Source organism: Hermetia illucens, chromosome 1 (assembly GCF_905115235.1).
Source record: "Hermetia illucens chromosome 1, iHerIll2.2.curated.20191125, whole genome shotgun sequence".
Classification (NCBI taxonomy): Eukaryota; Metazoa; Arthropoda; class Insecta; order Diptera; family Stratiomyidae; genus Hermetia; species Hermetia illucens.
Window position 1 is genome coordinate 76,085,927 of NC_051849.1, and position 24,454 is coordinate 76,110,380.

The following is a 24,454-nucleotide window of genomic DNA, read 5'->3' on the forward strand; positions in this document are numbered from 1 at the left end:
GCCTCGTGACATCGGAGGTAGGGGCGTGGTTGACGTGGCGGCACAACATCATCGCCAAGTCGGCTCGCTGCGCGCTTATTTTTACAGCAAAGAGGAGGCGAGTCCCTTGCATGCGGCTGTCTGTAAGGCAGACTGTGGACTGACTCCACTTAACTTGGAGGATCGATCTTTCAATCCTCTGAGTGGGGTGAAGTCGGGCCAAGAGCGGATCGATGAATGGAAGTCGAAGGCAATGCACGGTAAACACGTGAATTGTCTTTGGCAGTCATTTGTCGATTGACATCTGTCGAACAGATGGCTATGCGCTGGGGAGCTCTTTGCTGAGACGGAGGGGTTCATGTGTGCCATTCAGGATGGCGTGGTCGCCACCCGAGCTTATAAAAAGCTCATCATGAAAGAACGGGTGGAGAAAGACCAGTGCAGAATGTGTGGTTCGGCGTTAGGGACGTTGGACCATCTCATTTGTGGCTGTACTGTTATGGCACCGGTGCAATACATCACCAGGCATAATGCTGTATGTAAGGTTATCCATCAAAACCTTGCATATAAGCATGGGCTGATCACGGGAACATGTCCGGTTTACCGATATGAGCCGCAAGCAGTACTTGATAGTTCTGCTTACAGCATGTATTGGGACCGGCAAGTTCTGACTGATCGCCATACCGCACACAACAAGCCTGACGACTGTTAGTTGACAAGACGGGTCGCTCCGCGTATATTATCGATGTTGCTATCCCCCATAATAGCAACATTGAACGGAAATACGTGGAGAAGAAGGTGAACTATGAGCCATTGGCTCGGGAAATCAAAGAAATTTGGCGTCTCGAGCGGGTGGTTGTAGTTCTCATAATATCGTCAGCTACAGGTATTGTACCTACATCCCTCACGGCTTCCCTTGATGGCTTAGGACTTTTGCACAGTCTGGTTCAAACCATGCAGAAGTACACCATTCTGCATACGTGCTCGATGTTGCGGGGAGTACTCGATGGATTCTCCCACTGACCTACCACCGGCCACCACCACCAGCGCCCCTTTAGTTTTTAAGTAGGTAGGATCGTCCGAGCCTAAATGCTTGGCACTTAGTGCTAGTATTAGGTAAAATCCGGCATCTGCCGAGATTGTGATAACTCGGAAATAATAATCGTTGGCATAACAATCCATATTGGATCAGGGCCTTGAAGTGTGTTAGAGCACTTCATTCAAGACCGTAACGGTACACTACAGAACACTGTAGGAGGCAATGTGGTGAGCATTACGCTCGCACAGAGTATACTTGCGAAAAAGCATCCACTACTAGTATAGCTCTAGCAAGACTGATGCCGAATGAAGGAGGCCCCCAGCATACTTGCTGACAAGTCATAGCCAGAGTGGTGAGTTCCATCTCGCTGCATGCAGTCCAAGTTTGGGAAGGGGCGCTACATGTTTTAGGTAACGCACATAAACTGAATGCAGTCTACAGAAGGACAGGGTGTGCTCTGTCTTCAGGACCGTCTTAGGCAATGCGAAGCTCGTCATTTCGAGAAAGATGCCGATTAACGTCATTTTTCGCAGATGAAAAAGCCAAAGGGAGAGATCGGTAAGTACGTGGTAACAACCATGGGACCAGTCGGAAAAGGATTGTTGGATTTACAGGTTGATCCCTTCCATTGGGGAGTGGTTGGAGAGAAAGCATGGGGGGACCAACTATAATCTCACCCAGTATCTTAAGTGGTTATGGAGAATACCGTCAGTATCTCTACAGGTTTAAATCGGACACCTCATCTGAATGTTCAAATTGCGATGGAGTGGAAGACCCAGTACACTTTTTCGATGTCTAAGATTCGTGGAAGAAAGGAGAAACCTAGAGGAAACTCTAGTTGAAATGCTATCACCGGAAAATATGGTTTTAGCGGGTAAATCACACTCTGGTGTGTCCAGGCCAGAGTCTTTTGAAAAAAATGTTACGAGGATCGACTTATCGTAGTTCAGATTTATGGATGAGAAGGTGACTGAAGACTAAGACAATTGGGAGGTATACTATCATAAAAGCCAAGGATGGCGCTAATATCTACATGAACTCACCTGCACTCTTCGTTATGAATTTCATTTCTTCTGCAGTATTATGGAGTGTCTTCAACAGGTTAATCCCATCGGGGCTTTCCCACAATAGAATTGGAATAGGAGTTTCTGCTAGGGCTTTAATTCTGTAAACATCGCTTTTTCTCATGACTGCTAATATGGCGAAAAATAGAGCTCGTACTTAACATTAGTTAGGGAAACATTCGGCGACAATTTCTCATAAACGAATGGCGTTAACAGTTGCATCATTTTTTCGCCAACGATGAAATTGCCAACATCGGTATGCCTTAGCCTCAACTGGTCAAGTATTATGGTCTTGGTTCTCCATTTGTCATAGGTATTATCCTCGTCTGAGGACTGAAAAAGGGCGCTGAAACTGATTAAGGTCCTTGTTATGGTATTACTTACGTATCGTATTGTTCGAGACATCTTAAAGTTTTTGATAGAACCCTAGTTACGCTTAATATCGTTTAGAGACCTGCAATTAAATTTGAATAGAAAAAATATTTGAACAACCACCAAGCACCCAATCATGAAAACTTTATCATGTCACTAGTTTTTGACATATAAATTTGGCATATGTGCTACTCTTTTAATTTAAATACCGACAATCAATGATCAAATAATTATTTTTGTTATCTATAGTTTGCCAATGGTTCCACTCCAGAGAAAATACATACACTATGTTTTATATTTATATACATAAATAATCGAGTTGGACCATCTTTGTTATATTTTTTGGAAAGATTTGAACAGTGTCCCTTCCATTAGAAAAACCAATTACTATACTGTAGCGCCCAATGCTGTAGATGCAGGTTTAAATCTGACTGTTTGATTCCTCTCTTGAAGTTTATAAAGTAAATAAGTGGCTAGCTACACTAACAGTAGTTAAATGAGTTTAAATAAAATCTAATAATAATCTATCTTATTCGACTGGATTAGCTAGCGATAAAATTGCTGTATTTATATAACACCTAATAAAAATACAAATATAAACTAGAGAATCCTAACACTTTATTGAATTGACTTTTGCGAATGAGGCGAACTCGTCCTTGAAGTCATCGGTAGATTACCTGGGTATAATGCGTCAAACACACCTATAGGCCATTGCTCCCAGTTCGTGGAAATGCGATTCAACCCCCCTCTCCAGGACTTCCCGAGATTCCCTCGCTCCTTTTGCACCAAGTGGTCATGGCGCGAAAGCGGGAGTGTGTGACCTATCCACTGCCAGTTCCGCCTACCGATCACATCGGGTACGGGCAACAGACCTGTGCATTGACCAAGCTCTTCGTTAGATAAAGTATCACGCTAACGTACTCCGACTATATGACGCAGACAGGCGTTGACAAAGGCTTGAGGCGGTGAGTGGCAGTACTACTCGTATATAGCAGCACAGCAGCGAAGATCTAAATTCTGCACCCTGTTCGAAAATTATGCGTAGGATGTTGATGTGATCAATGCAGGAGGATTTGAAGCAGAAACCAGCCTGCTCTCTGCCGATTATACGTTCAACGGGCACAAGGTGGCGAAAGGGGGGAATCGTTAACCAGGAAGTAACCACGAAGGGAATGATCTGAAAGGGATCGCTGGAACTGCAATGTTGAGGCTAGGATACTGAGAATGCAATTACAAATTAATTATAATCTTACCCAGTTTCTCATAGGAGGAAGCAAGTTAACCCGGATATTTACATAACTTTAAGCTATTATAGATAGTTCAATTAATTGTCGGATGTACATATAAAAAAGTCGGGAAGCCGGAAGCTGAGCGCTTCAGGTATGAAAGGTTTTTTGTATTTCTTTTATAAAAACATTTCAGTGGACATTTGTTCCATTAGTAGCTAGAACGTTATATTGACATTCAAAGTCGTGAATTTGCACAGAAGTTTTGACCTATTATAACTTTGTTAATAATAGTGCGATTTCCACCAAATGGTAGGATCATGCTCTATATTAGAGCTTACATCGCTTCAAAATTTCATGATTCTAGGATGAACTTAAGGGGGTTTTACAGTCAATTACAAAAAAATAGTAATAAACTGTTATTATCATTATTTGAACAGATATCGGTATGAAAGGTATTTCGAAGCCTAGGTACCATATAGTAGCAGTCTTTTGATTCTTTTCAGATTTTTCTGTTGGATAGTTTCTGAGAATGTGTCTGTTACACACTGTTAACTGTTGCATTTATGGCGACCCCCTCTTAAATATGACATAGAATGATGCGTGAGCGTTCACAGTGCCCACCTTTCCACCAAATTTGGTGTCAATCGCTATAAGCGTTTTCGAGAAAAATGACAAACAGCAAACCGATTTTAATAAGGTTTTGTTTTAGATTGCGTTAGCTTCGGAAAATACAGTGGGATAAATGCTGCTCGCCGGAAAAACTGACTGCTATTAACTTCCTTCGTATACTATTAGTAACCGAGGATGGAGAATACTAAAAAGTGCAACTGTGAGCGTAATTGATAGGCTAAGTAGGCCTATGTAGTACAACTTTGTGGTATTCCTAACGGGAAAGGAACAGTAGAAAAACTCAGAAAACTTCATGCAATTCGACCTTGCCTCTAAGGCTATGCGTTCCACTGTGAAGTTGTTAAATACAATTGCGCATAAGAGATGCTTGTTGAGTGTCGAGGCCCAGTCATTCCCGTAACTCTACCCAATCTTTCCCTTATTCCATCAACTTTGCCGATTCCACTGCCGAATCCCCACAACAATCCTGCGACCTCCTTCGTTCTTTTTTTCCGTGTTTACTCTCTCAACCACTGTCCCCTTAAGCCTCTTCTTGGCCATTCCTCTCCTGACGCCTTCCTTAGTTGAGTTCCTTATTGGTAATCTCGACACCAATGTCGGACCCCGTCCCGATAGGCTTTCTAACCTCTTCCCTGTTAACTGCAGGCAATATATTTCCCTCCCTCTGTGTATTAATTATCTTCAACGAAAGTTTAGAAGAATGCTGTTTTCCTCATCTCTAGAAAGTGGCCCTTATTATTAGAGATTCTTTACTAACTGTGAACTACCGTCCCATCTCTCTTCTTTCATCTTGTCCCAAAATCCTCGAGAGATATGTCTACGATTGGCTGACCGTGCATTTCGGTCACCTCACTGCTTCAAACCTTTTGGTTGTTTCCAACTTGGTTGCTAAATGCCTTAATTGACGACAGGAGGCACAGGCTACTTATACCGATTTTGGCAAAGCCTTTCATACCGTTGACCATAACTCTGTTTACTCTTTAACACTTTTCAACTCTCTTTAAGCTGTACAATGTAAATTCCCCCCGACCATCTTCCCCGAGTGGATCAATTTCCCTTTCCTGCCCTTGATATGTGTACCCATTTTAAACTATCTAATTACCTGATGGATTGCTCTGCCAACTCCGATGTTATTTTCCGCATCGCCTCCCGGAGTACACGTAGTGCGGACATTTTTAAGTACCCTTCCCGAAGCTCGGCATTTACTTTCACTTCTCGATTCCGAGGTTATGCCGGTCCTACAATGCATTACCGCTTGGGTCCTTTTGGCTCAGTCTCTTTCCTTAGCCTTAAGCTCAAGTTAAGCCATTTACTTGCTCCTCCCTTTGAGGATAATATTTAACCAGGAATTTACTTTTCTTATATTGTCTTTAATTGAATAAATAAGCAACTCAATATACAAATAGTATATCATTCTTCCATCCATCTTGAAACTGTTGTATATTTTATAAGAATTTCAAATGTTACCGAACTTTTAGGCCACTTACTCCGGTACAAGCGGCATTGTTTCCTATGTATACTTGAGTTGAAATGAAAGCAAAATCCATCCTTTAAGTTCAAAGTCGTTTTTATTCAACTAGAATTAAGCATATTATACTTCATTTTACAATAAATACATGGTAGCTAATAGATTGTGGGTGACATTGCTGTTGAATGGCATTTTCTCATTCTAATTTTAAGTAAAATTTAGTTAGCCCATTTAAACCGCTAGTAAATAATATTTTTCATAAATATTTTACACAGATAAGGTAAATCTAATATAAATTAGATTGAATTAACAAATGTTAATTTTAGGATAGGTTGCAAAGTGCATCTTTTCTCCAATTGTCGAAAGTTATTAGATTTTTTTTCCAGTGCTATAGCCTATGGAAGTTCCAGCTTTGGAAGCATCGTGAGCTCTTGCTAGTAAATATTTATTAGTCCGTTGATCACAAGAAAATATTTTACCTGAAAATACCCCTAATCATGAATTGCAGCGTAGACATCTTGGTGATTCTCTTCATTGTCTTCATGGAACTCCAGGTCACTTGATGTAAGCTTAGATAACCAGAACTGCAGTATTTCTCTGCAAACGAGTTAAATAATTTGAATCTTTTATCTAAATAAAAGTTGAAAATGATTTAAACACGCATATGTAAGTATAGAAAAATAAGCTAAAAAACCGTACTCTATAAATTTCTATATTATTATTTATTATTATCTAATGTACTACTCAATAGTACTATAACTCAGTATGTGTTAACTAAGCCGATCTGCCCTACTAACTGGTCTATATACCACGTACCGTCGGAGTATCGTGGATTCGTTTAAATATCGCAGGATTCCCGTTAGTGAATGTGATACTACCCCTTGCAGCTGGAGCATATCAGCACCATAGGCGGGCCACTCACATAGAAGGTGTGGACCTCGCTTTCTCATTGCAGGAGGGACACGTATCATCTTCGAGAATTCCTATTCTGAACATATGCCCAGCTAGTGAAGCATTACGTTTATTCATTTAGTGGGTGCAACCTTAGCGCCTTCTAGCGAAGGCAATGCTCACCCAGTCTCTCCAGACATTTCAGCAAAAACGATGTTAAACTGATTTGTATGAAATTCTTAGACTTTCTTCTTAGATTCCTTAAGTATGAAGACTATCGTAAAGAAATATCGGTATTTGCAAAAAAAAAAATTACAACACTAGCGAATAAGAAAAAAGTCTTTTATTATTTCAAACTCACATTGCCAACTACCATACAGACCACCTATAGCTAACACCTTCAATCAGCAACAACCTCAATTACGACTAAATTTCTTTTTCCGGTCAAATAACTCGGCAATGGAAAACTTCGAATTAAGTAAATACGACCCCAACAAATCAGTAACAATCCCAAATTTCATTGAATTCAATCAACCTGCTGAAACGAGATTCTTAATCTTTCGCTTCCACGGGTATTTCGACTCTCGATTGGACGCATTAACGAAACTGACTTCAAAAATCGATTTAACTATCAATACTCTTGTAACCAACCATTCCAAAATTAAATAACACTATAAATCACATCTCTACTCGAATTAATATTCTACACCACCCAAAGTGAAAGTGGTGGTTCGACTTCCTGTAGATGTTAAATACGGTGACGTATATGTGCAATCTACCGAAATCAACATAGGCATTTGTCACGCCCACGATTGGCATATTTTAGTCGAAGCAGCTAATAATTCAACCGAAACATAAAAACACTATCGCCACCAGCCTCTGAAAGTAACTCCATTCTCAACATCTGAGTATCCAGAAGTTGATATAATTCAACATCAGTCAACAAAATATAAATAATTTTCAAAATGCAACAACTGTTGACATTGAAAAACTCATCAGAAGCTATCGCTTAAATTCAGAAGACCAGAAACTTCTTTACGAAATCGGTGGTGAGTACGACGATATTTTTTTTAAAGAGAGCCAAAAACTCTCATTTACCAATAGAGTGAAGTATCTAATCTATACCACTTATGACCTTCCCATTTACATTAAAACTTATCCGTACCCAAACATATACGAAGATGAAGTTTACCGACAGAGTAACGACATGCTGACACAGGCGATCATTCGACCCAGCTCCTCGCTCTGGAGCTCTCCTATTTGGATTGTTCCAAAAAAAGATTGATGCCAACGGAAAGCAAACATGGCGACTCGTTGTGGATTACCGCAAATTAAATGAAAAGATTATCAGTGATAGGTACCCAATAACAAACATAGCCGATATCCTCGACAAGCTAGGAAAAGGAATAACCTAGCTTCCGGATTCTATCAAATAGAAATGGATCCAAGGGATGTCGTTATTGCATCCTTTCATCGACTTTAAAGCCGCCTATGACAGCATCGCCAGGGTAAAACTGTGCACAGCTATGAGAGAATTCGGTATCCCGACGAAATTGATAAGACTGACTAGGCTGACCCTGACCAATGTGCTAGGCCAGATAAAAGCAGCAGGATCACTCTCGAGACCTTTTAACATCAACAACGGTCTAAGACAAGGGGATGCCCTATCATGCGATGCAGATGTGAATGCGAGAGGCAACATTCTTTTAAGTCCACCCAACTACTGGTCTACACTGACAATATTGACATTATGGAAAGAACGACTCGAAATGTACATTCTACCTTCATCCAGATCGAGTAGGCGGCGCGAGATCTCGGGCTGCACATTAATGAAGACAAGGCGAAGTACATGGTGGCAACGTCAGCGCCAAAAACCAAAGAACGAACAACATCGAATTGCACTGGTCAAACGAAAACAATAAGGAAAGGAGATTACAACTTTGAGATCGTTAAAAATTACTCCAATCTAGGGTTGAAAATCATAACCGATAACAGCTATGACGATGAAGTTCGTGCATGGTTGTTGGCAGCCAACGGAGCCTATTTTAGCTTACAAAAACTGTTTCGCTCGAAACATCTCATCATAGTGTCAAAACTTTTACTGTACAAGGCAATGATCTTGCCTCATGTATTCTTCGGAGGGCTAGATTCTGAGCAAAAACAAATGGGAACTCATGGCCGCGTTCAAGAGAAGAATCCTCCGAAGAATTTTTGACCCCCTACATGAGGATGGACGATTCCGTAGCCTATGATCCAGCCCGAAAAGTCTATAGGGTAACATCTATGGTAGAAAAAGAAGTCGAGGCAGACCCTGCCTAAGATGGAGCGATGGCATAAGTCAGGACGCCAGACAGCTTTTAGGTTTATCGACTTGGTGGACCTCGGCGCAAAACCGGGATGTCTGGAGTTCCTTATTAAGGCAAACCTAGACCGGATACCGGTTGATGCGCCGTTGATAATGATGATGATGTCGCTAAAACAGCTTCACTGTAGACGGAGGACAATACATCCGAATGCCACTCGACTTAAAGATTGCCCCTTCTATTTGGCGATTTGCAACGCAGTTTGTGCTAAATGTATCCCCATGATTTAATCATATTCTCGACATCACTACAGGAGCACATTTGAATAAGTGCGAGGTTATGCGAAAAGAAATCGCTTTCTTAGGCCATATTGTCACTCCTAATGGCGTCAAAATTAATTCAGGCACACTTGCAGCCATTCGGAAATTCCTTACTTTAAAAATCGAAAAGAAAATAAACTGATTTTTAAGCCTTTTAGGGTATTACATAAAATTCATTAAAGATTGTTTCAAAATTATTAAACCTTTGACCGAATGCCTGAATAAGGGACGAAAAGTCGAACTAACTGATCGTTATATTAAAGCCTTGAATACTTGCAAAGATCTCCTCGCAAATGACCTCATATTAGAATATCCCGACTTTCCTTTCGTTCTTACCAGTGACGCAAGCAATTCTGTGGTGGGACCCGAAATGTCCCAAGGCCCAATAGGCAGGGACAAACCAGAATGTTATGCTAGTCGAACTCTCACCACCACAGAAATTAATGCATCTGAGTCGAATCAAGCTTCCCGTAGATATTCAAAATTATGAACTTTATACTAACGAAATTAATATTCTTGTACGGAGTTAGTCAATTCAGACTATTAATATATACATATATACAATATGGAAGTTCAACCCATTCTGCTACCGAGGATAACCGGGATGGAATTCCTATTTCCAAACGACCGATCAATGAGTTCAATATTCAATTAATATTACAAAAATTTGCCAGATAACAGATATACGCGGAAAACTATTGAAAAAAAAAAATAATTATAACCCTGATCTATTGAGGATAATTATTCCCTCTTCCACGTCATACCTTTACCTTCCGAACAAGGAACATCCATCGGAACCAAACCATGCCTAATCCTAAACTCCCACAATATCCATTATCTAGACAATAAATGCCCTCAAACAGAAGCAGAATTCTACTGCCAGGAATCTATTCACCAAGAAAAAACAGAGGAGTTGGCTTGCCAACCTATCAGCTCCAAGATCGTAACGTTGAAACGAAAATTTTCCAACCAGAATCCCAATACTTACTTTTCGTAAATCTCACCGAAACCATCATTAACATTACCTGCCACCCTGCCGAATTCAAGGTCAAAGAAGCATCCTCATCTACTTCGAAAATTGTGAGTAAACTGAAATCACAGGTAAAATGAAGAGAACAAGTGGTTTCCGAAATATCGGTATTTGCAAAAATGAAAATATCAACACTAGCCAATAAGCAAAAAACAAGTTTTTTTTGGAATTTCAAATACTTCGTTAAAATTGTAGTGGAGGAAATTACAAGCAGAAATGAATAAAATTTCAATTTTACGTGGAAATGGTCGCTCACCTCCAGAAATGTATCTTCAATAAATAACAAGTTGGGAAACTGGATGCTGAACGCTTCAGGTATGAAAGGTTTTGTGTATTGCTTATATAAGCATATTTGAATGGTCATTTGTACTTAGCTCATAATGTTTATATATTTAGTTTACCAGACCATTCACTTTAGTATGATACTGCCGCCCAAAGTCTTAGATTGGAAGGAATTTGCTCAAAAATGAAGTTGAAGAAGTGAAGTTTTGACCCTCTGACTTTGACTCTGTAATTAATGGTGCGATTTTCACCAAACTTACTCCCTAGTATAGCCTATATTACTGCAAAAGTTGGTGGTTCTAGAATAAACTTAAAGTGGGTTAAATATATTTTTAATAAATATAGTGATATACTACAATGTTGTTAACTTTATTTAAACAGGTATCGGTATGGAGAGTACTTTGAGACACATGGTGTCTGTGCATGGGCCACTATATTTTCTTCAGACAGTTCGGTTTGGTAGTTTCCGAGAACGGGTCATTGAAGTAACTGACTCTTTTCGGACCCTCGTACTCCTTCCGTTTGAAACTAATTTCAAAACTAATATTGGCTTAGTACTAAGTACTTACTAATCGAAGCTTTTCTTTTGATACCCAACACGATTATACTGGGTGAAAAAAGAATTTACACCTCCCCCCCCCCCCCCCCTTTTGGATGTATGAGGACCCCTCTTAAACTCAACTTGGAACTATGTTCCTCCCTGCTTGCAATGGGATTCTCAGGTCGCACCTTTCTACCAAGCTTCATATCAATAGAAGTAACCATTTTTGAGATATAAAGTGTAACAGATAGACAGACAGGAAACATATTTTAATAAGGTTTTGTTTTATATAAAATTTTAAAAACGATACGAAAGCACACAAAACAACGAATCATGCCCTAATAACTGTGACAAATGAAGGGAATCAAGAGAGAAAAAAAAGCTTTAAGAGCATGGAAAAATATATAAAAATAACTTTCAAAAGAAAGCGAACTCGTTTGTAAATAGACCCAGAATGGACCACGAAAATCGGTCAGACCGTGAAAAAAAGACATCAACTCAAGCGTTAGAAACACACCCAGACCTCACCTATTTATATAAGGCAACCATGTAACCTTTTAAGGATAAACAAATTCAAGGGAAGAAGCCAGCAGGCTCCCAGTCGTCGATATACTTAGACTGCAGTGCCTCAGTGCTGGATTGCTTGCCGCTGTTGTTCGTCACTCCCGACAATGCCTGTTAAAAAATATGCAAAGAGCTGAAGAGTGACCAGGGTCTGAAACGACTGGGCACTAGTCACCCCATAGTGTGGTGACTATACTTGGCCGAGAGATGTCGCAGGAACGCTTGAACCAGTTGTCCGAATTACAAAAAAAAAAAGAGAAATGGGGAGAGGAGGGGGGGGGGGTAAGTGGTGAGATTCCACGCGCTGCTGCAACCTGGCGCGGCAGTGGCTTTCCAGGAAAGTACTCAGGTTAATCACAAATGACGACCAATGTCGCAAAACAATATCATTTTACCTCCAAGCTTTGTTTTTCCATTTTCGGATAGAGGTATTTCTCGAAGTTTACTCTAGGTTTATACTTAAAGCTAAAATTCTGGCTTTTAAACTTTTCTTTGTGAATTTTGGTGTTATTTAAGGCTTCTTTAATGAATAAAAAGCAACTACTGAATGAATCTCAATTATCCTAGTTTGCGGACTGTACAAATTTGTCCTGGATAAGTCGTGAAAATTTTAAAGAATTCCGTTGGATAGATTTTGAGCTATGGTGGCAGCCGATTTTCAATACGCAGTTTCAATTAAAACGCATTTAAAAAGTAAAATGTGATTTGTAGTCATAAAATCTTAACTGACCATTAATCTGCTATAATAATAATAATAATCGTTGGCTGCTCTTCTATACTGCTATACTTAGCCCATAAACCTTAGGTTTCTTCATGAAACACTTGTACAGCCTTGGCTTCAATTCTTGTCCTTTTAGCGATATCATTCGGACCGATAAATGCGCGCTTTACGTGTTTAACATTATAATTTCTGAACGACTTCGAATATCACAAAATCACTTTGCCCATATATTCTACACTATATCTAGATACAATTGATGCAAAAAAAATCGATTCCGCGGATCCGACACACGGGATGACCCCCTTAAGTTCGGTGTAAAAGGATGTAACTCACTGTGTGCGTATGCGTTCTCAGTTTCCCCCTTTCCACTAAATTTGGTGTCAATCGCTGCTAGTCTCCGAGAAAAATGCGTATGATGGACAGAGAATGGCAGGTGAGCGAAGAATATATGCACAGTGACCATCAGGCTATCATCTTCCAGATGAAGCGTACGACAGGAGCAAAGTGAATGAAGAACACTGTAGTATCGGGTTGGACATCCAAAAAACTTAATGAAGAAATGTTCTAGGAAATATTTCTGCAGGAAGCGATGCCGGTGGGAAATGCACGAGAAAAGGTGGCGCAGGTCCTTCAAAAGTTACAAAGAACTTGTGACGCTTCCATGCTTCGCCGCACGGTACTCAAAAAACGAATGCCCAACTTCTGGTGGAATGCCGAAATCGAAGAACTTCGTAAAGTTTGCCTTAAAACCAGGAGACACAGCGAACGTAACAGAAACCGGTCTGAGTCGGAAGAGTTGCACAACCAATATAAGAAGGCGAGGAAAGAATTGCAAGCAGCCATTTCTAGAAGTAAAACTGAACACAAGAGGTTATGCAAGGAAGCGGACTGCGACCCATTGGGAGGTGCATACAAGGCAGTTATGACAACAATCAAGGGAAAGCGCTCACCGCCGATCACCAACCCTGATTTGCTGCGGGAAATCATTAGCATTCTCTTCCCACAATTTTCAAGTGAGTCGAACCTACCCACTGTCCAGATACATCCTGGCGAAATTCCCGAGGTAACCACGAAAGAAGTCCTGGAAGCTGCGAAGAAGATTGCCGAAAATAAAGAGCCAGGTTTAGACGGCATTCCGAATAAAGCACTGACAGTGGCCGTCGAAATAGTTCCAAGGTGGTTCTCTGAAACATTTCCGACGTGCCTCATAGATGGGATTTTCCTGGAAGAGTGGAGGAAACACAAGCTTGTGCTAATCCCGAAGCCAAATAAACCTTTGGGTGATCCTTCGTCTTATAGACCTATATGCCTGTTAAACGGTATCGGCAAACTTTTCGAACGGGTAGTCTTCAATAGGCTTGTACCAATCACAGAAAAGGAGGGTGGTCTCTCAGACAGGCAGTTCGGTTTCCGAAAAGCAAGATCTACTGTCAGTGCCATCAGCACGGTGATGAAAATTGCGAAAAAGCATTGGAAGCCAATAAATCTTACGCGGTAGTTACTCTCGACGTGAAGAATATCTTTAATACGTCAAAATGGAAAATAATTGTGGCTTTAGCCAAATTGGGTGCTCCTAAATACCTGTTGCACATAGTCATGGAATTTCTCCGGGAGAGGATATTGTGTTACGATTCGGACGATGAACCTAAGACGTATACAACAACCTGCGGGGTTCCACAAGGATCAGTCCTTGGTCCTCCCGAGTGGATAATAATGTATGACGGAATTTTAAAGTTGCAAGTACCCAAAGGAGTGACAATCATTGGCTTCGCAGACGATATCGGAGTAACTAACGTGGCACAGGATATTGATGAGATCCAGGTACTAAAAAACGAGGCAATTTTTGAAATCAGGTCTTGGTTAGAGGAAGCTGGTCTGACACTCGCGGAGCATAAAACCGATGTAGTCTTGATTACCAAGCGAAGGAAGCGGACATCGATAAAGATCAGGATTGGTAAACACAACATACAGTCGCAGCCAACGCTAGGAGTCATTGATTGACCAAAGACTGAAATTCAAGTCCCATCTTGAAAATTTAGCAACTAAGGCTTCCGGAGTGGCAAGAATGTAACCAAATATACGTGGCCCTAGGCAAAGCCGTCGGCTCTTGATCTCGAGAGCTGTTAGCTCCATCTTGCTTTATGCAGCTTCAGTCTGGGCACCGTCTTTGAAGGTAAACAGAAGAAAAATCGCAGCCCCATGCTTACCGTACAACTTCAGATGAAGCAGCTTGTGCGATAGCAAGCATGATCCCCATCGACATCTTGGTGAACGAGGGTCGACGCTCTATGACCCATCATATGTAATCGGCGAGTCCTATACCAATCGTCGGCAATTAGCACGAAGTTAATCTATTTTGGAATGGCAAAAAAGATGGAATGATTCACCTAAAGGACGCTGGACACACACGATTATTCCAGATGTCTCTAAATGGATCAAGCGAAGGCACGATGAGGTTAGTTACCACCTAACTCAATTCCTAAGCGGACACAGAGGGTATCGTGCATACCTTTATCGCTTCGGGCGTCACGACTCCCCATATTTCCCGACATGCGTGATGATTCCGGAAGATGCAGAGCATGTTGTTTTTAACTGCCCGCGGTTCGTTGCACACAGAACGGAGGCGGAAATTGACGCCAAGGCACGGTTGACAGCCGAGAATATCATGGACCACATGCTAGCCTCTGAAAAATCTTGGAAGGCGGTGAGAAATTAATGAAGGCGGTCCACGATCTGCTGAGGAGGGAGGAGCTTCGGAGGAAAGTTACAAATAACGACACGAGCCTTAGTTGCCCGCGATGTAATACCGAAATGGCAGTCCCGTGGGTTAAGCGAAGGAGAAGGAGGTGGTTTTAGTGAGTAAAAGTCTCACATAACCGTATGGCAGGAGCCAGCGGTAGGTTTTGAACCTTTCCACCATCCAACGTGTGAAAAAAAAAGAAAAAGACGGACAGACAGGCAGATAATAAAACCGATTTTAATAAGGTTTTGTTTTACACTGGTGTGATAACCTAACAAAAAAAATAGTACTGAAATCAGTAGGAGCACCAACAAATGATGATTCTGAGAATTGATGAAAGTTTGGTATCTAAATGACGAATCCGTTTTATTCATTGTTGAGTATTCTTCTCGACATTGTCAGGAGAAACGAGAGGCCATTACTGCATACATGTATGTAAGATATATTGTAAAAATACTTACTCTGTATTCTTATGTAGGATTTCAGTCATCGGGAAAAGATCTCGTAACATTTCAAAACACGGCAACGTGAAGTGTGATAGGAAGGTGGTTTCGCTAATAATAGAACTGTTCTTTATTTCACGATCCATTGTTGCGGGAGGTTGTATTCCCATCTCACGTAGCAGGTCTCCTTCATGGAATAATTCATCAAAAATTCCCTCGATTACCGACTGGCAATACTCTAGACCTTTGACAGGAGAGATAAACCCTGACGCTGTTATGATAATTGTACGTATCCCTGTTCGGTGAACTTGATTGTTCCAATCCAAAGTGTTCGTTTTTATCCAAACTCGAACGTCAACCCTTCGCCTTATATAGAACTCCATATTGGAAGATAAAACACATTCTTTGAAGATTCGAAAGAATCTTGGTATTTTTTCTTCGGGAATATGTTCAAGAATTTTCGTTGCCTGAAAATTATGTTAAAGTAAATAGTTAAGTAATGTTTCTCACTTCCGTTTGAAATAAAATATGTAATAAGTTCAGAATTAAGATACGGAGAATTCCTTTGCTAACGTACACCTGTATTCACGTATATTGAATACCGCTGGTTTAGTGTAAAAATATCATATATATATATCTCTCTGGATTCGGCGCTACCCCAAAGCTTCATGAGCATATATGTACCAATGAATACATACTAATGTCCATCTTGAGTAATTTATATTGATATATAAATGACTAAAACCATAAAACGAAATGTTTCCCTGCGACCCCCCATTCATATGCTCACTTTGCTGTAGTATTGCCGAATTGATATGTCATGATGACGTCACAAACGTTTTAGAATGCACAAAATTAAGATAAAATGTAAAAGTTTCACCTTCTGTAACTTTGTTAGTAATATTTGGATTTTCTTCAAACTCCCCAAAGTTATGCCTTATGTTATTTTTTTATATCACTACCAAATTTGGTACTTCTAGCAACATTAACTTTAATTGTGCAGATATCGGAACAGGACGTATTTTGAGGCCTAGATTTCGTTTAAAAACACCACTGTGATTATTTTTTCAGAATTTTCGGTTGGATAGGTTCTGAGAACGAGACCTGTTACACTTTTTGGAGGTCATATTTTGAGTCCTCACCCCCCCAACATTTCACCCGACATCAAATATATTTCGAAAAGTACTAATCAAGCCCTTTCATTTGATACCCGACAAAGCCATATTCTGTAAAAAAAAATACACTCCCCTTTCGTATTTATGGAGCCCCAATCGGGTGTGACAGACAGCCATCGAGTAGAATCTTAAAAAGGTTCCTGGGTGTGGTCAAGCGGAATCTGGTCGCGCAAAGTCGTGGGTGAACAAATATATCTGGGAAAAACTTGTCAGAACGATCAAATAAGTCAATCGGGCTTCCAAGAATACACAACAGGCGAAAGGATCGGCTAAAGTCATTAGTTAAGAACAAAGGGCCCCATAGTCTGTGAAGGGAAGTGGATTTCACAAGAAAACTAGAAGGCCTGGGGAAAGGTCGATCCTAAGAAAACAACACAAGAAAAGGATGAAACCGAAGGTGATCACTATTTCCACACAAAAAAGCGAGCATATCCCGGCAGTTTCCGAAAAGTTTTTAACACAGGAGAAAATATTAGCTGTCTCAGAGAGGGGATTTAGTGTTAGAATTTAAAGAGTTCAAGGATATAGCTATAGGCAAGTTTTTATATCAAATAGAGAAATTTCTATGACAAGAGGCGAAGATAAGAGCAGTATACTATTTTCAAATGCAGAGATATCGATGAGAAGGTAGTTGACGAATCCATGGAAAGGAAATTCATAGTAATCCAATTGCAGTAATCGGCGAAAAAAAGCAGTTATAACATCTACAGTAGGATATAAACAGCTTTCGTTGAGTTGGGCGTTGGATTCGCAAAAGTCGGGAACACAATAACTTTCCGAAGCAGAGGCGTAGGATGTTTACTGGACCTCACATATGTGAATGCCACATTGGTAGGGAGAATCGTTTAGCATGTTAAGGGGTGCTATACAATAAGGACTTCGAAAGACAGTGCGTGTGGAGGTTGGGGCTGACATACTCGCAGAAACAAAAAGAAGATAAATTCTTGGGTCTAGAGCGTCCTTAGGAAAACAGCCAATGAGATAGCGCCGATTAAAATAGGAACATCTTATTGCCCTGAGAATACAGTTAGATCCTCAGAGATATTTAAGCCACAATCCATCCCACCCATCACCACAATTTCAAAATGGAGACAACAAATCTTTCTAAGATTTTCAGATCATCACCCTCAATGCGAGAAATGTTTTGAACTCTGAGCAATGATAGTATGTTATAAAATTCAAGGATAGGTATTGTGCTTAATAGTCTGGGATATATAATAGCAACATGTGCAATTAATGAAACTGCCGCGGCAAGCTACATTTATTGGCTATACTGCCTATGTGACATGGTAGTTGTAAGAGAATGTTGTTTGCGCATGAGAGACATCGGTCATGCTGATTAAGGAATATCGGGTACCACATAGGGAAGAGCAGGTTAAACACAAGATTGAGACCGTACTAGTCAGTTGTCGCAAGTTGAAGTTTTAAGGTGTCGCTCGAGACCGCAAACAGTACATCAAATAGCTAGATGTTCTGCTGGATCATCAGAAACACTTGACTTACGCCAGCTAGAGATTAGGGAATATCATAGCTGCGCTAACTAGCATCATGGCCAACATTGGAGGGCTCAAACCATTGAGGAGGCTATTGTTAGCGAAAGTGTGTACATCCATTATGCTATCTATACTTTTATACAGCATCAGTTCGGACGAAGGACCCCAATACTAAGGTATACAGGAGAAACCTATGGGCAGTATATAATCGAAGCGTGCTAGGTGTTGCTAGTACATGCCAAATAGCTATAGACGAAGCAACAGTTGTGGTCGCGCCGATGATACCCATTGATATTTTGGCCGAGGTGGAATACGCTGACTGGAAAGCAAATGAGAGCTGCAGTTGGAAGAGAGCTGCTGAATGACTAATTTAATATGAAGAAGTACATACACTTCGTGTATCGACTTGACAGCATGAGGGAGCAGCTTGAATTACTCTTGAAGAAATTATTAGGAATAGGGACGATAATTCTGTAAATGTTCGAATTGCAAGAAGTGAGGGATGCTGTAAGCGACACCATAGGCTGTATTCAGCTGGAGCTTCGATAGAGCGAGGATAGAGCGCCTGCGGAGCAGCAAGAAAGGAACAATCCACACCGTAAGAGCAAGCCTATATCGCTATAACCGACCCCACGATTTAATAACTGTTGATAGTTCCGTGGGACATAGTTGCTGATAAGGAGTGATTTTCCACTTCTATATAAAAAACAGAATGATTTCGCACTGACTCAAACGGAAATCAAGTTGATCCATGCCGCTAGCGCTCTAAAAAATTTAAACCCAAGACCTTGTCCAATACATATAAAGAAAAGTAAACCCGGAGTGTTTGTAATACTATGATCCCTGAATAGTGATTTTAAAGCCGAATGTTCAAGAGCAAATCGCACTACATTGAATCAATGTGAAAAAATGATCCAGAAACGTTGGGAATTCAACGTTAATGCCTATCAAAAACATTGCGATAGCATTATACACAAAAAGATGCTTCGCACTAAAAAAGGATTCGGGTGAATAACAGCAAACTTCAAATTATAATCCAAAGAAAAATATAGACACTGTATGAAAACACTACAATTATATGGTTACCATTAACCTTATGTATTGCATAGCGCATAAACCACACTACACCGTATCGTTGTCTTTTCCAGACAAAGTCCTTCAGTTTTCCTTACGACTTTCCGAGAAGTTTGTATTCCTCCTCCGCTGTTCTACGGCACGCCCCACTCGTCTGCCTTGCTCTAAAAGTGGGTTCCATTTCATGGTATAGCAATAAAATTGTCTCACTTTATCACTGCCACTTCCTTCTCATCCTCCTCTGATCCGTAGGCCGACGAAGTTCTTCATTTGCTATTGTCATGATGTTATTGGGGAAATTATTTTAGGCCCTCGGTCTTCTTTCCATTTCTGGAACCAGGAAAAGTGTGATGGCCAGTCAAACTGAGAACCTTGGTTCTGTTAGTGTTTACCCCCAGTCCGAAACCCAGACCCATCTATTCAAGGTCTATGACTCTGTGAGGTAACAAGCAAATGTCGGGAGCGTAGTTGACGTGTTTGAGGAAAGGTGACATAATCCATCGAATCTCTCCACGAAATGCAGCAGTCAAAACATGGCTAACTCAGATTATGTATTTTGGGTTGCTGAAAATGTTGGTATCAAAACCTAGATCACAAACAAATCGCTTATCGATCCATTCTTTTTGATTACCAAACCGATACTGAAAAATTACATTTACTTACCTTTATCAAAATTTTGGATACCCTGTAGTGGTGCATCTCCATTGGAGTCGTGTATGCGTGGTTCATAATAGGATCTCCCACGGCTTCCATATATTTTGCAGATAGTCCCCGATGATCCGCATCAAAGAGGAGGCCAGCCATTAATAGAGCGGTTTTCTATGGGAACAAAATTCGGATTTTGTAAAGGTCTCCATGCCGGCATCTACAGAACATATCTTACCTCAAGTGTGGATGGAAATCGCGATGGGTAATAGTAAATAATCAAGTATATGCAATGACATGCCAGGAATGCTGTTGTGAAGTTGTGATAAGGAAGTTTTCTGTATACTTTCTTCACTGCGAAGATAAATTTATAGATTGCATCTTTGTCCGGAAAATACTTATTGACCGATTTGAAAATGTGATAAATGTATTTCGGGATTTCTTTCTCATCCGGATCATTTGGTACGAAATTGAATCTGGGAATGTTTAGATTGGCAAAATAAGTAAATAAATAATTGAACTAAATAATATTGATATTGATGCAAAAGAATACAAGACAAGCTCAAATATAATAATAATGAAGGAAAAATTGTTTATGTTGAATTCAGAAATTAAGTGGCTGGAATTGACTGATACGCTGAAAGTCCAACACTAATCGCTTCAAACGTGATAGCAGCGCAAGAGTTATACAATTGCGCATTATACCACAGCACCTCTTTTGCTACTTTGGCACTCACTTTTGATCTTACCAGGATATTTCCTCCTTTCCTCGCTAAAATTCTCCCTAGTTTTCACAGAATATATTTCTTATAAAAGGATCCGGTTTCCTTTCAATATTTTTTTTTATAAATAGGCCAATCTTCCAACATAATATGCATTCGTCGAATTAGATTTTGTTCAAGAGTTCATGAAGTTTGGATGTTAGCTGTACTTCCAACCTTCACTAACTCTATATTTATCATGGTCATACTCGATTCTTTGTTATTTCGAAGGATCTACTACTTCAAATTAGGGGAATTCCACCGTCGTGTTTAGTATATACATATATGATTTCATGATTTCATTCACCGCTTCATGAGGCATAGCCAACCACGCCTAGGCTTGAGCTGCCCAAAGGAATTCCAAAGACGCTCACACTTCCGCCATCTGGTCAAAAGGTCCACAAATAAATGGCCTTTGCGGCGATCGAGTTTTTTTTTGAATTATATAAGGCCTGCTTATCTCGACGACACTTCACGGACAAGTGTGGACGAAAGCTTGGAGTTTTTTGAATAACAGTGGTGGTGATTTTCCATGTGGCACTCCATTTCCATATTTCCACCGACATTAGGTCAGATGGTACTGCCGACAGAAAGCACGCCTCTTTGACATGCGAGAACACACATTGAGCAATGATTTTGTTCCTCTGTCTATTAACAGTGCGATGACCTATCAAATTGAGAATTTTGATTTTGGTAGTGTTTATTTTCAGTCTGACTCTGCTTGTCTTCTCATCCAAACCTAGAGCCAATTGGTCAAGGTTAATGATTCAATGGGAGAGCAAGCAGAGGCCATCAGGGTAGTCGAGGTGTTTAAGGGAGATTGAGTTCAATTGATTATGAACTCCACCAAGTCCTCCAACCAAGGCAACATTTTGGTTGCCACCGGTAACGTGGAGAAAAAGAACCGGTGACAAGATGCAACTTTGCTGAACTTCAAATTCCTCTGAGATTTTACCTCGCTGCAGCACGTGACATTTTGCACCATCATATGTCACTGTGATAATAGCTATTAGTTTCTTTGGAATGACCCTCCCGCCTAGAGCACGCAGATACACTCCCTGTTCACGCTGTTGAAAGTCCTCTTGAAAGCCATGAAGAGCAGGCCACGTGGAGAACTCTACACATTGTTTCATAATGATTTGTAGGTGCCTAATGTGATCAATGATGGAGGATCCAGAGCGTAAACTGCTCTCTGTCAATCAAGCCTTCGAGATGTTCCTTGCGTTCCAGGATTATTTTATTTATTATCTTTGTGACGACAGGGAGCATACCCCTTCAATTGTTGCATTCAAGACGGGAGCGCTTCTTTGGGATCTTAACGATCATCCCGATTTCCAGAATTCCCGTATGAGTGGAAGTCGCAGCTCTGCATGACCTGCCGGCTGTAAAAAGCTATGTGGGGAGACTATTAAACCCAGCCGCTTTACTCCGTTTTGTCGAGATGATTTTTCTTCAATTTTGAGAAGCATTCCGTATCCGCATGTTACTATCAGTAGCGATTTCGTATACTCTCGGGATATGGCTGTGTATCACAGCTCGACCGCGTTTCGTTCGATACGACTACTATCATGATTCTACCATCAGTTATGTTGGGAACCCTTCGGAATGTGGCCGACAAGCTGAATAGCACCCGAGAAAAAGAGTACTTTTAATGGTGGTCCAATACTCATTGATATTGCCAGGTGAGTTACTCAGTATATCTGCCGGTCGATCAGCAAGAGAACTTTCCCACTATCGAGCGACAGCTGAATCATATAAGTGGTCGATTCTGAATTTGGGAGGTCGCATCTTTTCAACCCTGGGAAAACTAGCGAACACAACACACAAGCGGACGTAAGCGACTATCAAATATTGACCCCTTTCGAGACCGACATCAACGCCTCTCTTATTGTGGACATTCCGAAGGCAACTCCTAAATCTACTGCTGATCGTGAAGTGGCCGATCTGATTGCTCGTACAGTGGAAGTTGCAGAAATCCACGAACCTTTCACCATTTGCGTTACGATCGCCAAGACCGTGTTTCCTCATCACATGTCCGACCAAGGTGTTGTCAGAGATAAACTTGGCATTCAGATCACATATCACCATCACAATATCACCTTCAGGAAACTCTCCTAAACTGTGTTTAATTGCTCGTAAAAAGCGTCCTTCTCCATTATATTAGAAGTCTCCGTTGGTGCATACCGTTATACAATTGTAATGCTCCTTAACTTGGACCGAAATTTTAAAGTTAGAAGGCGGTCAGAAACCGGCTCCCAGGTCGAGAGAGCAGGCGGTAGCCGCTAGAAGCAACCCTACACCGGATTTGCGTCTGCAAGCACATTGCCATTAGTATCGCAAGAGGGAGAGGAGTGCTCTCGAGAATCTCACCATCTTACTTCGCTTAGGCCTAGAATGTCCTGCTTATATCGATGGAATTTCCGCTCGAGTTGTAGAAAGTGAGCAGGACCTTCGCTATCGTTATCGCACATTCCAGAAGCCAATCATGGTTCGTTTTTGATAGCCCAAAGTCGTTGCAAAAAATCATGGCAGGTGATTTTTCACTGTTCGAGAGTCGTAGAACGTAGGGTGCCCTCCTACGTTCGTGGGGCCAAGAAGAAGTGAATTAATTGACCTAACAATCTGCACTTCAAAGTTGTTAGAGTTGATTAGAAATTAGTGAGTGCTAGATTATCACCGTTACTTAGAATTTAATCTGATTATTGCAGGCGAACAGCCTGTAATACAAAGACGGAATCCTGGGAAAATGGATTGGACAAAGTTCAATGAACCTCTTGGCGACAAAGTTGAGCTCCCTAGGCTACTAAGGACTCCTTTGGCGATAGAAAATCAATTGGAAACTCTGAATCGCACACTTTTAGAGTTCTTTCAAGAGGCTTGCCCTATTTCCGAGGCCAACATAGTAAAACGAGAATTGCAAAAACTCAGCAAATGAACCAGACGACTTCAAAATCGTGCTTACAAAAGCAATAAGAATGAAGACTGGTTAAACTTCCAGAGCTCAGAGCGTGAATACAAGAGGCTCGTAAAACTTTCGAAACGAGACTCTTTTAGAGCATACTGTGAGAAACTCGAGGGTGAAGGGGAGATCCAGGCTGTGCAAAGTCCTTAATAAGGATAAGCCGGCCACGCTGGACTCTTAGCAAACCGGGTGGCACTTTCACGAACTCCAGATTTGAGTCTATGCAGACTATTTTGAAAGTACACCACCCGGGAAGAAGTGGGAAAAAGAGAATTGACGGTTTTTGCAAACCCTATAACACGAAAGTGTTGCAAGGAGAATTTGGACACGGCGAGAGCGGTTGTTACCAATGAAAATGCGAAAGCGAAGGATGTCTTGCTCTGGACTACGTGCCTTCCTTTTGGTAGAAGGTGTACCTAAACCTACGAAAGACGACTATTTAAATCCAAAGAATTTCAGGCAAATCAACCTAACATCATTTTCGCTGAAATGTCGGGAGAGACTATTTGAGCGTCACATTCGCGAGAAGGCGCTAAGGTCACACCCACTAAATGAAAACCAACATGCTTACCAATGTGGAAAGTCTGTGAGTCTATTCTTCATTCTTTGGTTTCAAAGATAGAGAACGCAGTTCTGAAAGGCGAATACGCGATGGGAGGAGGGGGCTTTTGACCACAGAAGCGACGAAAGCTTACCCTCAAGGAGGCGTGCTATCCCCACTTTTGTGT

At 40.9% G+C, this 24,454-nt stretch overlaps 2 protein-coding genes across 4 annotated transcripts in view; both read right to left on the reverse strand.

Moving 5' to 3' along the window:
- Window positions 1-2,601, reverse strand: part of LOC119661684 (cAMP and cAMP-inhibited cGMP 3',5'-cyclic phosphodiesterase 10A-like) — a 38,637-nt gene extending 36,036 nt beyond the window's left edge. Inside the window, exons 1-3 of the mRNA XM_038071127.1 lie at window positions 2,467-2,601; window positions 2,240-2,415; window positions 2,062-2,183 (exon numbers count right to left, since the gene is read on the reverse strand). Coding sequence (XP_037927055.1) covers window positions 2,062-2,183; window positions 2,240-2,415; window positions 2,467-2,487 — 319 coding nt within the window. The 5' untranslated portion in view covers window positions 2,488-2,601. The remainder of the gene's footprint in view (window positions 1-2,061; window positions 2,184-2,239; window positions 2,416-2,466) is intronic.
- Window positions 2,602-5,936: 3,335 nt separating this feature from the next.
- The window catches only part of LOC119661297 (cAMP and cAMP-inhibited cGMP 3',5'-cyclic phosphodiesterase 10A-like), a 35,002-nt gene continuing 16,484 nt past the window's right edge, over window positions 5,937-24,454 (reverse strand). Inside the window, exons 10-14 of one of the 3 annotated variants that reach the window (XM_038070585.1) lie at window positions 20,242-20,479; window positions 20,022-20,177; window positions 15,635-16,083; window positions 6,271-6,378; window positions 5,937-6,211 (exon numbers count right to left, since the gene is read on the reverse strand). In XM_038070585.1, coding sequence (XP_037926513.1) covers window positions 6,273-6,378; window positions 15,635-16,083; window positions 20,022-20,177; window positions 20,242-20,479 — 949 coding nt within the window. In that variant the 3' untranslated portion in view covers window positions 5,937-6,211; window positions 6,271-6,272. Of the gene's footprint in view, window positions 6,216-6,260; window positions 6,379-15,634; window positions 16,084-20,021; window positions 20,178-20,241; window positions 20,480-24,454 lie in introns of all 3 variants that reach the window. The other 2 variants (XM_038070584.1, XM_038070586.1) reach the window with 2 other exon arrangements.